This window comes from Oncorhynchus gorbuscha, linkage group LG10 (genome assembly GCF_021184085.1).
Source record: "Oncorhynchus gorbuscha isolate QuinsamMale2020 ecotype Even-year linkage group LG10, OgorEven_v1.0, whole genome shotgun sequence".
In the NCBI taxonomy this organism is placed as follows: Eukaryota; Metazoa; Chordata; class Actinopteri; order Salmoniformes; family Salmonidae; genus Oncorhynchus; species Oncorhynchus gorbuscha.
This window is the reverse complement of record NC_060182.1, coordinates 58,958,173-58,971,941: the sequence shown is the minus strand read 5'-3', so window position 1 is coordinate 58,971,941 and position 13,769 is coordinate 58,958,173. Positions and strand designations below refer to the sequence as shown.

General features: G+C 41.6%; 1 protein-coding gene across 1 annotated transcript; it reads right to left on the bottom strand.

The window, feature by feature from the left end:
* Nucleotides 1–8,445: 8,445 nt before the first annotated feature.
* Nucleotides 8,446–11,298, bottom strand: sox11a (SRY-box transcription factor 11a). Its single transcript, XM_046366488.1, has one exon. It carries the CDS (start codon nucleotides 11,152–11,154, stop codon nucleotides 10,081–10,083), a length of 1,074 nt encoding a protein of 357 aa, XP_046222444.1. The 5' UTR covers nucleotides 11,155–11,298; the 3' UTR covers nucleotides 8,446–10,080.
* Nucleotides 11,299–13,769: the final 2,471 nt, after the last annotated feature.

The following is a 13,769-nucleotide window of genomic DNA, read 5'->3' as shown; positions in this document are numbered from 1 at the left end:
GAACCTGATAGTCATTGTATCATTTAAAATCCAAAGTGCTGGAGTACAGAGCCAACAACTAAAGGTGTGTCACTGTTGGAGCTCACTGTATAATAGTGGTAGGCTTTGCCTTAGCTAATGTCAGGGAGGCAGATAGGGGAGGCCCTTTTCACTTCTTTAGTGGAAATTGGATTACTTTAACAAAAGGACACATTGGCATAATTGGTGACAAATGACTATCTGCATGTGGCATCACTTAAAATAGCTTGGCTCACTCGATATCCTTTTAAATGATGCAAATGACTGAAAAAAGGCTAGCTATTTTGAGTTTGTGTGTTGTGATGCCACTCTCTTTCAATTATACAACGCCATATGAAATCAGAAGCATAAACCTATAATGAGGAGTCTGCTGATCCAGCAATAGCCTTACAGATCGACAGCATAAAATGCTAACAAGAGAGGGAGAGAAAAACATGTCAATTTTTAGCTCCCTCTCTCCACATTCAATATTAAATCTAGACGGGACATGTTTTTTTTTTAAACATGGGGGTGCTATCAAAAACCGTGTCACGTTGCATTCATTAAAAACCCAGCCCCTCTAGTAACCCATGCTTCCTGTAAAGTGCCCCGGGGGATTCGGGGTGCTAATTATTTACTGAAGCAGCTGAGACGTTTCCAATGAGACCCCGTGCTGATGCTCACTGTGAAGGAGGTGCCCTGATGGGGTAACCTGGGTAACACATGAATTGAAGGAGAGAGCAGATGGACACTGGGGATTACAATGGTCACTGTGTAGAGAGGGGCGTTTTGAGAGAGGGCTTGTGTGGTGGTGAACATGGAGGGGAAGGGCCACCAGGGGCCCAACAGAGGCCACAGCACAGTATTAGATTACAGATGAATATGAATGGCCAACTGGCTGCAGGCTTGGGGCAAAAACTGCATAGCCTTAAGCTTTTTGTCCTAGTCTGTATGACTTAAGCCTGAGTGAGAGGGAGGAGAGTCGGGGGTCCTGGATGTTTTTAGCCATTATCACTAGTTAAAGAGACAGAAGAGCCTCTGAGTCAGAGGGGAAAGGAGGAGAATACCATGAAAGGGGATTTTCAAAACGTAGGCCTCTAATCGCAAGCTTGGCTGTGGGTGCTGTGATCATCTTTGCTGAACTAGCAGAATTGTGACGAAACAGTTAAACATTCACTCAAGAATCTAACTGAAACAATGTCTTCTGTCCAAGCTATAGTCTGTCACTTTAGCTGAGTAATACAAGTTCCTTCCCTCCTCACCTTTCATGTCCTCCCTCCCACCCAAATGGGGGGCATGAGTGGTGGCGGGGGGATATGTGGCATCTGGGCATCCAACCAAACAGACTTTGCTTCAGCAAGAAGACAAACACATACAAGAGTCTAGTGAGCTCTAAATGACTAATATTCCACTCAATTTGATTTGAGAGGGCCAGCATTATCTGTGGATTTTAGATCTATTTTTAGTTCAAGGGTTAACGGTTAACATACTGCTGAAATACCTAAATCCACTCGCGATCCAACCACATGTAACTCAATAAGATTCCAATCTGGATTAAAAATATAACATCATACCATATATAGCATTCTAACTGGGATATTGGACTATTATTGGGGATTAATGTACGTTTTGTGGAGATTAAAGTATAAACAGCGTCATATTGGAAAGTGCAAAAGGCTGTGGGGGGGGGGGGGGGGTTACTGTAAAGCTGTGAGATAAACATAGAGCAAAGTATTACAATTAATTCAAAACAAGGTTCCACAAACTCCAGAAACTGACCACAATCAAACCAACCAACTTGTGTTATTGCGTCCAAAACAAAACTAGATGACCTTGTACGCTTGGAGGTTAATCCGTATGCAGTTAACATGAGTGACTCTGATGCCCCCCCCCCCCCGGAGTTAAGCATTTCCTTCTCAGCCAACTTTATCACACATAGCCAAGTCCCAGATTCTATGTAAAGGGATGTGTCTGTGTGGGGACTTGATTCAATCTAACAGAGAACTATGGTGAACAGAAGCAGGTGTGCTTACAGTCATTACAGGGCACTCCTGTCTTACGGATAGATCATTCAAATGGCTTGACGCATGAATAATATATGTGACCTTTGCCAATGAGATTTTACCACCTGACAAAGTGGATTCTTACAGCTGTGATTGAACTGTTACTGTTGTGTCCTGTATGACAATTGGACGGTCACCTCTACCACTAAACACAGCCAATTTCCTTCCGGGCTACTTCTTTATAACGGTCAGTTAGCACTAAACCCAACACCGCTAATAGAAAAGGGAGGACACGAATGTCATGCAAAGAGGGATGTATATTCACAAATGAATCTGCTGGCACCATTCTGACACACCTCACTCAAACCAGGGAATGTCTATGGGTGTGGCTAGGGAGTGACCATGGCACCTTGTGATTGACGTCTTCAACAACCCGTCTGTGACGCAAGACATAATAAAAACACAGCACACCAGTGACAAAGTTGTGCATGAACACTGCTGCTGCCTACAGCCCAGGTGGGTTGCTTCCAACTACAAAACATATCAGTAACTCCTCTACATTTGTTTCTTTGGCTCATTTAGTCCAAATATTATACCCCTTTCCTGCAAGCACATGACCAAATCTCCCGCTAGTGCCCCATGGGTGGAACATTGTTAATATTTTTTTTAAATAATTTCATAACTAATAAAAAATATTGTAAAAAACCTGACGGAAATTTGGTGTTTCTATGTCAAGCGGTTTTGTCATATTTCAGTCTTCTTTGTGTATTATTGAGATTATAAACTGTAATATTGGATGGCGAACTCAGAAATTAATACATTTCAACTCTATATCTGACGTGGTACAGGTGCCTTCTTTCTTTAAGCCCATAACCATGTGTGTGAGGTATATACGTTTTTCAAAGTATATTTGTTTAAGACCACCAAGAAACCCTCTGTGTGACCCTGATTTAGTCCACTGCAGTAAAAGGTTAACCCCTGTTTATATTGAGAGTGCATTTATGTCTACGCTGTGCGGGCTTGGGTACTGAAATACCATGGGGGGTTGGATGTGCCTTCGCCTTCCCTCTCACAAATGTGAAGAGATGGCGATGGTAAATATCACTGCAACAGATGGGACTGATGCTCGCTCTCTCTCTCTCTCTGCTCTCTCTCACTCGCCCTCCTCTCTTTCCACCTATCCTCCCTCTCTCTCTCTCTCTCTCTGCTCTCTCTCACTCCCCCTCCTCTCTTTCCACCTATCCTCCCTCTCTCTCTCTCTCTCTCTCTCTCTCTCTCTCTCTCTCTCTCCCTCCTCTCTTTCCACCTATCCTCTCTCTCTCTCTCTCTCTCTCTCTCTCTCTCTCTCTCTCTCTCTCTCTCTCTCTCTCTCTCTCTCTCTCTCTTTCCAGCTCTTTCCAGCTATCTCTCTCTCTCTCTCTCTCTCTCTCTCTCTCTCTCTCTCTCTCTCTCTCTCTCTCTCTCTCTCTCTCTCTCTCTCTCTCTCTCTCTCTCTCACACTCTCTCTCTCTCTCTCTCACTCCCTGCCTTCCACGTGTCTCTCTCTCCTTCGCTCTCCCCCTCTCTCTCTGCCTCTCTCCCCCTCTCTCCCACCATTTCCCATGCAGAGGGAGCAGCAGCAAATGGATACCCATCAACAGAAGGAAAGGCCCGGGGCCAAGATGAGAGCAGTGGACACTGGCCTGTTACGCAGCCAATTCCACAGACAAATTCTCTAGGACTATTTACGGGGGACATTAAAGATGTAGATATGAGCTTGTGCATAAGATTACACAATAAATGAGTATCCAAATGCACATTCTCTCCATCTTCTCTATCTTAAAAATGGATCCTGGAAAAATCATGAACTACCTGGGACAATAGGGATCGGTAGCCTCTGTTGTTGTTGCATCATCGCAGTTAACTGTCAGGCTCGGCTGCAGGAAAGGGAAGGGCAAAGTATTGACTGTATATAGCAGCATGGTGAGCTTACATATCATCATGTAGAGAGGCCTTGAGCGGTGTCATCCTCATTAAAACTCAGATTTGAAGGAGGCACAAATCCTGCCCACTCGTCAATGCTACCGACACCAAACATGTTTATCTTTAGGCAAACAGCGCTGTGTTGTTCTGATACCTTTAGCTGTGGAGGCTAAGCTACTGTAGCTATTCCCACAGCCATGTTTTATCAGACCATCCCCACTGAGGGAAGGGGACATGTGAAGCCACAGCACAACAGGGTTCCTCCTGGGTCTCTCTGAGCTAGCCAGATAGGGGATGTTAAACACGTTGCTGCTGCAACACCATAGATAGCAAAAAAATGGGAGGAGAAAGACTCAGAGATCTGTGCAAATCGTCGAATATACCTTATAATTGCCTGATTCGACAGCGACAGAGTATGACAGAAATGAGCCACCTAGGGTTTGACTGAGCCTCGGGGCCGAGACGGTGATGAAATTGTTCGGATGTCCGTTTTAAGTAACTTGGCAAATCAGAAAATCACCCATCAGGCCCTCAGTTCTTTGGCAGAGGGCTTTGTATAGGTGTCACGTACAGCGTTTGGCCATGACATACCGGGTTACATGAATGATTTAAGAGCTCAAGGGATTGGAAATTACTTTATTTTGTCACTGACATTTTCCCCTGCCTGGTGTTTGCCTTGGATGGTATCTCATTCAATGTCTCCCGAGCATTCTAGATTTCCATTTATTTATTTAAGGAGGAAATAGAAGGGAAATTTCAACGGGTCACTAATTTCATTTCACCGTGTACCAATGGCATTAGCCCAGAGCAGATATTTCAGAGAAACACAAAATCAATGTTCAGATTCTATTGGGAATTGCCAGGGAATCCATTAGTACCTTTGACCAATAGGTCAGGTAAAGTAATAGCTAGATAAATGTTTTATTACAGATTTGCAAACTGACTTAATGGGAGGGCTAAACCTGTGCAGTCACGCATGGCAAATATTCATCATTAGATTCCATTGGTGTGATTCGCACAGATCAGTTTTAGCCATGCAGGGCGCTTCCTGACTTCTGATAGGTTACTGGTGACATTATGTGTCCACCTGTTCTCAGTGGTGACAAAGGCAGCATCTCCATGGTTTTAAAGTCAGCCATGTCAGACGCCAGTATGAAAGGTGAAAACCATCACAAATTAGTTTTGATATTTCAAAATGTGGTGTGCTATGTATATGGATTCTGGTTGAGATACACTCAGTGACCATTTCATTAGGTACACCCATCTATTCCCGGGTCGGATCCCCCTTTGCCTCCAGAACAGCATGAATTATTCGGGGGAAATGGAAACATTGCTCAATTGGTATGAAGGGACATAACGTGTGCCAAGAAAACATTTCCCACGCCATTACACCACCGCCACCAGCCTATACCATTGCCATCAGGCAGGATGTACAAATAAATAAAACATTTAAAGCTGAAATGGAATGAGTCAAATATTTAACCCTTTTGTTATGGCAAGCCTAAAGAAGTTCAGGAGTAAAAATTTGCTTAAGAAGTCACAAATGTTGCATGGACTTTGTGTGCAATAATAGTTTTTAACATGATTTTTGACTGACTAACTCATCTCTATGCCCCACACATACACTTATCTGTAAGGTCCCTGTCGATCAGTGAATTTCAAACACAAATTCAACTACAAAGACGAAAGAGGTTTTCCAATATGCCTCGCAAAGCAGGCCACCTATTAGTAGATGGAGAAAAATACAAAAAGCAGACATTGAATATCCCTTTGAGCATGGTGAAATTATAAATTACACTTTGGGTGGTTTATAAATACACCCAGTCATTACAAAGGCGTCCTTCCTAACTCAATTGCTGGAGAAGAAGGAAACCGCTCAGGGATTGCACCATGAGGCCAATGGTGACTTTAAAACATTTACAGAATGTTATGGCTGTGATGGGAGAAAATTGAGGATGGATCAACAACATTGTAGTTACTCCACAATAGTGAACTAAATGATAGAGAAAAGGAAGGAAGCCTGTACAGAATAAAAAATATTCCAAAACATGCATTCTGTTCGCAATATAAGGCACTAAAGTAAAACTGCAAAAACTTAAAAAATGCAATGTTTGTGGCAAATCCAACACAACACATCACTGAGTACCAGTATTCATAGTTTCAAGCACGGTGGTGGCTGCATTATCTTATGGGTATGCTTGTCATCGACAAGGTCTAGGAAGTATTTTTTTAGGATAAAAATAAATGGAATAAAGGTAAGCACAGGCAAAATCCTAGAAGAAAACTTGGTTCAGTATGTATTCCAACAGACACTGGGAGACAAATTCACCTTGCAGCAGGGAAATAACCAAAAACACAACTATATCATAGAGTTGCTTACCAAGACAGCACGGAATGTTCATGAGTAACAAAGTTATAGTTTTGACCTAAGTCAGCATGAAAACCAATAGCTAGACATGAAAATGGCAGTCTAGCAATGTTCAACAACCAACTTAGCAGAGCTTGAAGAATTAAAAAAAGAATAATGTGCAAATGCTGTACAATCCAGGTATGCAGAGCTCTTAGAGACTTACCCAGAAAGACTTAGCGCTGTAATCACTGCCAAAGTTGATTCTAACATGTATTGACTCAGGGTTGTGAATGCTTAAGTAAATGAGATATTTCTGTATTTCATTTTCATTAAGTTTGCAAAACATTTCTAAAATCATGTTTTCACTTGGTGATTATGGGGTATTGTGTGTTGATGCGTAAGGACACTTATAGTTAATCCATTTTGAATTCAGGCTGCAACACATCAAAATGTGGAATAAGTCAAGGGAATGCTTTCTGATGGCACTGTATATGTACGGTCCCTATACATCAACCGACACAGCAATCATGTCATGTATTTTACAATACATTCTTGTTTATACTGAAGTAATCCAACAGAGTATATTTCATGTGGGTTTTTAGTTGATTGAGAACTTTATTCTCAACCTCTGTTGCTGCCAACATCATTTCTACATGTATGCTATTGATCATACTGCTCTACCTTCAAGTCATGTGTATTTCTGAAAGTCTTACTTTTCCCCCTAAGGATGAGGAGTCAAGAGTGATGCTCATGCTGTTGTTATTACACTCATAAATCCATATCAGATTTGACATGGGTCTATCAATAACCGATAGGACGCTATCCCTCTCGCTTCAATATTTGCTTTAAAAAATGAAATAGTGAAGATAACATGACCGTTTTATAACGTACATGTCAATGCTTTAGAACATATTTCAGTTTGCCCGGTTAACAGCAATGATAAACCGCTGTTGAATGGATGCACGCAGTGGTGCGCGTTCTATTCGCTTACCTCTTGGAATGTAATCATTTCTATTCTAGGACTGAGGTGTTGTCTTTTAGCTTCGATGGGAAACTCTGAATCAGGCATTGAGTGGGAGCAAACTGTCCAGTAGGCACTAGGAAGGCACACATGCTGAGAGGGCCTTCTCTGGTTACCAACACCGTTTCCAAGAGGAGGGGCAATCTCCCCAATCACATTGCTCAGTTTGCTGGAGACTGATTTTCAATTTCTTAAAGCTACGGTGTCCTTATAGGCACAGTATGCAAGTAACAGGAGAACATATATACTTAGTGTTCAAAAGAGTCTTTCCATGACAAACTAACTAGGTGAATCTAGCTATGATCACTCATCATTTCACATGTTATATCCACTTCAATCAGTGTAGATGAAGGGGAGGTGACAGATTAAGGCTTGAGACAATTGAGACATGGATTGTGAATGGGTGAATGGGCAAGACAAATGTAACAGCCTTTGACTATGGTAGTAGGTGTCAAGAACTGCAATGCTGCTGGGTTATTCACGCTCAATGCTGCTGGGTTATTCACGCTCAACTGTTTCCCGTGTGTATCAAGAATTGACCACCCAAAGGACATCCAGCCAACTTGTCACAGCTGTGGGAAGCATTGGAGTCAACATGGGCCAGCATCCCTGTGGAATGCTTTCTACACCTTGTAGAGTCCACATGGGCCAGCATCCCTGTGGAATGCTCTCTACATCTTGTAGAGTCCACGCCCTGACGAATTGAGGCTGTTCTTACGGCAAAAGGGGTTGAAAATTAATATTGGGAAGGTGTTCCTACTGTTTTGTACACTCAATGTAGATTGCAACGTATTTCAAGACTGTAGTTTGTATGAATACCTGTTTGTTTTATTCAATGTGATTTTACAGTTTGAATCCCTTTCAGTTGAGTTTTGGTCAATATGCAATGTTGTTATGTACTCATCATTTACTATTCCTATGCAATATGTATATACTAAGCAATATTGTTGTTGTTCCCATGCAATATCATTTTTATATGTGTTCTATGGCAACGAAGCGGTCTGTTCTGACAAAAATACGCATCTAACATTTTCTGTCATGACACCATCTCACGATCAACAAAGTAGCACGTGTTACATAATGCATTATTCACAAACTGAAAGGACAGTTGATGGTGGTATGTACTTGTTTATTAAAAGATGAGTCAAAGAGAGATTCACACTTGGAACGTGAAATAACCACTGCCATGAACCTTTTAACATTTTCCCGGCATATAATTAGGTCATGTTCCAAACATTGTATTCAAACAGACTTCATATGTAAGACCCACATAAAAAATAAACAATATCTTTCTGAAGTGCAAGAAACATAAATACAGGTTTATGGTTAATGTTTAAGAAAAGAAGGCAGTCTTCAGTTTCAAATAAAAAAAGTTTCATTTCATGAAACAGGACTATGGAATGTTCTTTTTTTTGCTTTGCTCGTTTGACTTTTGCCAGACCACCCACATAAAAGTATGCCACTTGCAGTACTTCTATTTTTTTTCCTTCCAGAAGTTTGGGGTTTTACAGCTTGGTTGAGATTTGTTTTGGATATGCCCAATATGTAAACTAGTGGGTCAAATAAAATTCTAATTGGTATCTTTGTTTTGTCTTTTAAATGTATCACACCACATGGCCATATTAAGTCATTTTGTATCAGTTCCAGCTGATTTATTCATTTTCTGTCAAGGCAGACTTCCGCATCATGACAGATAATGATGTTGACAGTGCACAAGGCTGTTTTTCCATCACTTGCTACAAAAATGCAGATGGTCTGTATTTTAAGAGTATATATTGCACAAACAATGAGGGGGAAAAACAGTATGTGCCATAAAAAATACCAAAATCCAGTTTCACACCTGCGATTTGGGACCCATCCACATATCACGAGTATGATATACATAAACTCCTAACTTTACTATATTACAGTACATATACAATCTTGAAACTAGTCCCAGCACTGAGGTATGTTGTCCCCGTGATGCCATTGTATCGTCTACAAATACTGAACAAATCTGCTCTACAACTGTACAAAACCTTAAAATCCACAAGGCATTTTGATGCAAGTTTTAATTTAACTTAATCCTTAAAACCAGGACTTCCTTGCATGCGAAAAACAAATGATAAAGGGAAGAAGTGCCTGAAACTCACTGAAAGCACAGTAAGAACATTCCCTTTTAACTGTACAAAAATATGCCTGAAAATATCTTACTTTTCTTTTAAAAAGATGAGGTCTGTTATGTATCAAAATGTTTCCTCCACACCTGTATTCTGAAGAGGTTTAGGCTGCTTAATTTCAAATCAGGAGGTAAACGGAATCAGTTACAAAAAAAACACAAAAAAAAACGTTTGCGGCATATAGAAATGACATAAAACCGTTGCAAAAGTAACATCCTGAACGACGTCAGTTCACAGATTTTCTTTAGGTCAGTCCACAGTCCTACGTGTTCAGCTCCCTGCAGTTTTAAGAGGATAAGATGCATAGAAGTTCACAGATGTTTCCCTTTGCGGTCCGTTTTAGTTTAATAGTAATTGTAGACCTACAGAAAAATCCATAAAACCCTGTCATGCTGCCAGAAAAACGTCTGCAGACTTTTTTTTTTGCTACAGTAGGCTACCAGCTTCATAAGCATCTAATTCCTCAAACCTCACCTCGTCTCCTCCCCCGGACCCCTAGAAACCACAGAGGAGGCAGGGCTATAGGAACAACTTGAACAGGACATCATTTCATTTATCATTCTCTGTTACTACTCGGATACTTTACATTTAGTATGTGAACACCAAGTCAGAAAAGTTCGCCTCCAACCAGTCCCCTGCTATCATTTCACTGAGCTCTGGTGTGCAATAGTCTGGAAATTCAAAGTGAGAGCCCAGACTGCCCTCGCTGAAAGAGTCCAAATCTTTATCCACAAGAGAGAGGGAAAGATTTCCTGAATTCGTGTTTCCCAGCTCCTGTCCGTGAGCGCTGGGGGCGAAATTTAAACTGAAGTCAAAAAGCAAGTCGTCCGCGTCCTCGCTGGAACTGGAAGATGTGGAAACTGACCTAGAAGATGCTGGTGAGACGGAAGCAGGGTACATTGTGCTCTGCTTGGTAATGTTTTTGAAATTGTAAAACAGTCTGTTCGGTGCCGCATTCCGTACTTCTTCGTACATGCTGGTCCCCTCGGACTCAGCCGAGGAGCTCAAAGTTGGACTCGCGGGAACTTTTGCTACATTATACAGCCTCATCTGCTCCTCGTCCTCCTGTTTAATCCGCATACCATAGGCCTCCTCGTATTCATCGGCGTCATCATCATCTGTGAGTTCAGTTTTAACCGTTTTTGTAATTTTGGGGAACACACGGTCATCTCCGTAGCTGTGAGACGATTTAGATTGGGTCTTAGCCTTTATTTTTGAGCATTTCTTACCGGGAGTCTTTGCCATTTTGCTGCTGGATTTCTCTGGAAATGGTGCTGATGGTTTTGAACTGTCGAGCTTTGGCTTTTTCTTGGGTCTATACTTGTAATCGGGATAATCAGCCATGTGTTTTAACCTGAGTCTCTCTGCTTCCCTGATGAAGGGAATCTTTTCACTGTCCTTTAGCATCTTCCATCGCTTTCCCAGCCTTTTGGAAATCTCTGCGTTATGCATGTCCGGAGACTGCTCCATGATCTTTCTCCTTTCAATTTTAGACCAAACCATAAATGCATTCATAGGTCTCTTTATATGACCGGTTGCTGTCTTGCACCAGTCTGGGTTTATCGGCACGGGGCTGCAAGCCATAAATTCGCTCTCCTCTGAATCTGTAGCCTCCCTGGACATGCTACCCTCCGTCTCGCTGTTGTCGGTGTGCTGCACCATGGTCTCTTTTTAAAGTTATCTTCCCCCAGACGTTGCCGTATCTAACAGCCCACTGCCAAGTCTTTGTATTAGCTTCACCAACGCGTCCACGTCCTCTATGTCTCAAACTCGGTTCTCTTTTCCAGATTTACAAACTGCCTTCTTAACTAGTTATTGGGTTTTTCATGTCCATTACGTCATTGATAAGTGTCCAATCACGTCCCCTCCACTCCGCCCAACAGAGTCCATACAGTCCCTTAACCCTTTAGACCGCCCTCCCTAGCTCCCATTGGAGGTGGGATTTGGAGGTAGGTAGTGTTGTACGGGTGTCTGGACCCATGCTGCGCGAGACATGCATATTAAACATACACTTAACTCACAGTGCCCGGAACATGAACAACCAATGAGGAGCGCAAATTGTAAAACTCTCTCCATTTATGATTTTAGTCGTGCCGAAAGAAATGCAGTCAGATTGTCAGCATGGAAAGAGTTGGAGATACGCACAGTAGCCCAGTAATAATGTATCCGACTCACGCGCCTAGAAAATGTATCAGTTTACAGTTGTTTCTTTTTTCGCCTAAATTGGATACACTGAAGGTGGCGCTTGGACACTGTTGCAGCGCGCGGACTGGATACATTGTACCTACCGTCAGTGGCGTGTGGACCTCAGTAGCCTTTAGAGTAATTCAAAGTTATTAGGCTAAATGGCAACAACATAATCACACATTTCAGGCCTTGTTAATCGCATGCAGCTGTTTAATAAATACATTTAAAAATCTCATTAGTTTACCTGTTTTTAGGATAATTTGCTCTAATAATGCTCTAATAATTTACACTATGATGAGCAATGTACATTTTGTTGATTTTATAATAATAATATTTTTTTAAACAATGTTTAGAAGTATAATATTAATCCATTTATAACCACTCAAAAAAAGTAATCAACCAACTGTATCTAATATATTATAAAGAGCGTCCTGTCGATGCTATTGCTCTTTAGCATAATGTTGATGTGGCCTGACGCCCGTCTAGGTGCATGCATGCACTAAACACCATGCAACGTCTGGTCTCCCTCTCAATTCAATTTCAATTTAAGGGCTTTATTGGCAAATATGTTAACATTGCCAAAGAAAGTGAAGTAGATAATAAACAAAAAAGAAATATACCATACAAATCTATGGTAAAGATTACACTCACAGAATTTCCAAAATAATAAAGACATTTAAAATGTCATTATGTCTATATACAGTGTTGTAACGATGTGCTAATAGTTCCTCTCTCCTTGTTGAGTTTGCTGTGTCAGGAGGCAGCAGTACAGCGTCGGTCTCCCTCCCTGCTAGTGTTCAGATCAGACTGCACCCCCGTTGTCGTGCTCTGGGTGGCAGCCAGCAGTGCTATTGGAGGTTGGGGCCTGTTTTTTTCCCCTCGCCCCCTAGAGGGCAATCACTTACCCTTTTGAAACCTTCCCCCACCCGCACCTTTCCCTTAGCTGGAACTTATAAAGTGTCACCACTGAGAGAGAGAGAGAGAGAGAGAGAGAGAGAGAGAGAGAGAGAGAGAGAGAGAGAGAGAGAGAGAGAGAGAGAGAGAGAGAGAGAGAGAGAGAGAGAGAGAGAGGAGAGAGAGAGAGGGAGAGAGAGAGAGAGAGAGAGAGAGAGAGAGAGAGAGAGATGCTTTATCATGACCACCCTGTTTTTCCACATTTTGTCTGTAAGGTCACTCCGTCGAGCAGTGAATTTCAACCACAATGACCAGGGAGGTTTTCCTTTGCCTTGCAAAGAAGGGCCCCTATTGGTAGATGGTAAAAAAAAGCAGACATTGAATATCCCTTTGAGCGTGGTGAAGTTATTAATTACACTTTGGATACTGTATCAATATACCCAGTCACAACAACAGGCATCCTTCCTTACTCAATTGCTGGAGAGGAAGGAAACCTCTCAGATGATTTCACCATGAGGCCATTGGTAGCTTTTTTAAAACCGTTACAGAGTTTAATGGCTGTGATAGGAGAAAACCGAGGATGGATAAACAATATTGTAGTTACTCCACTATGACAAGACTTGAAAATGGTTGTCTAGCAATGATCAAAACCAATTTGACAGAGCTTGAACATTTTGGGAAAATATTAATGTAAATATTGTACAATCCAAAGACTGCTGCCAAGGGGATTCTAACATGTATTGACTCAGCGGTGTGAACAATATATTTCTGTATTTCATTTTCAATACATTTTCAAACATTTCTAAAAACAGGTTTTCACCTTGTCATGATGGGGTATTGTGTGTACATGGGTGATTTTATTTTTTAAATTCAGGCTGTAACACAACAAAATGCTGTTCCAGATGATTTGGAAACTGTCCTCTTTCTGCTTCGTATGCGTTAGTCTACCCATTGTTTTAAAGCACATATTTGGGCGGAGAATCACGTGGCAGTTAACTTGAACATTAAATTAACTTCAACATGATTAGATTGTAGTATGCTACAGTGTCTGCAAATAAATATTGATCATGGAAAGAAGGGGAGGGCGCTCAACCAACGTGAGTTGAAGTACAATCAAAACATTTTATCATCATTGAAAAGGAGAAAGCACATTGCGCACATAGGTTAGGCTACTGTGGTGAGCAAACGTTCAGCAT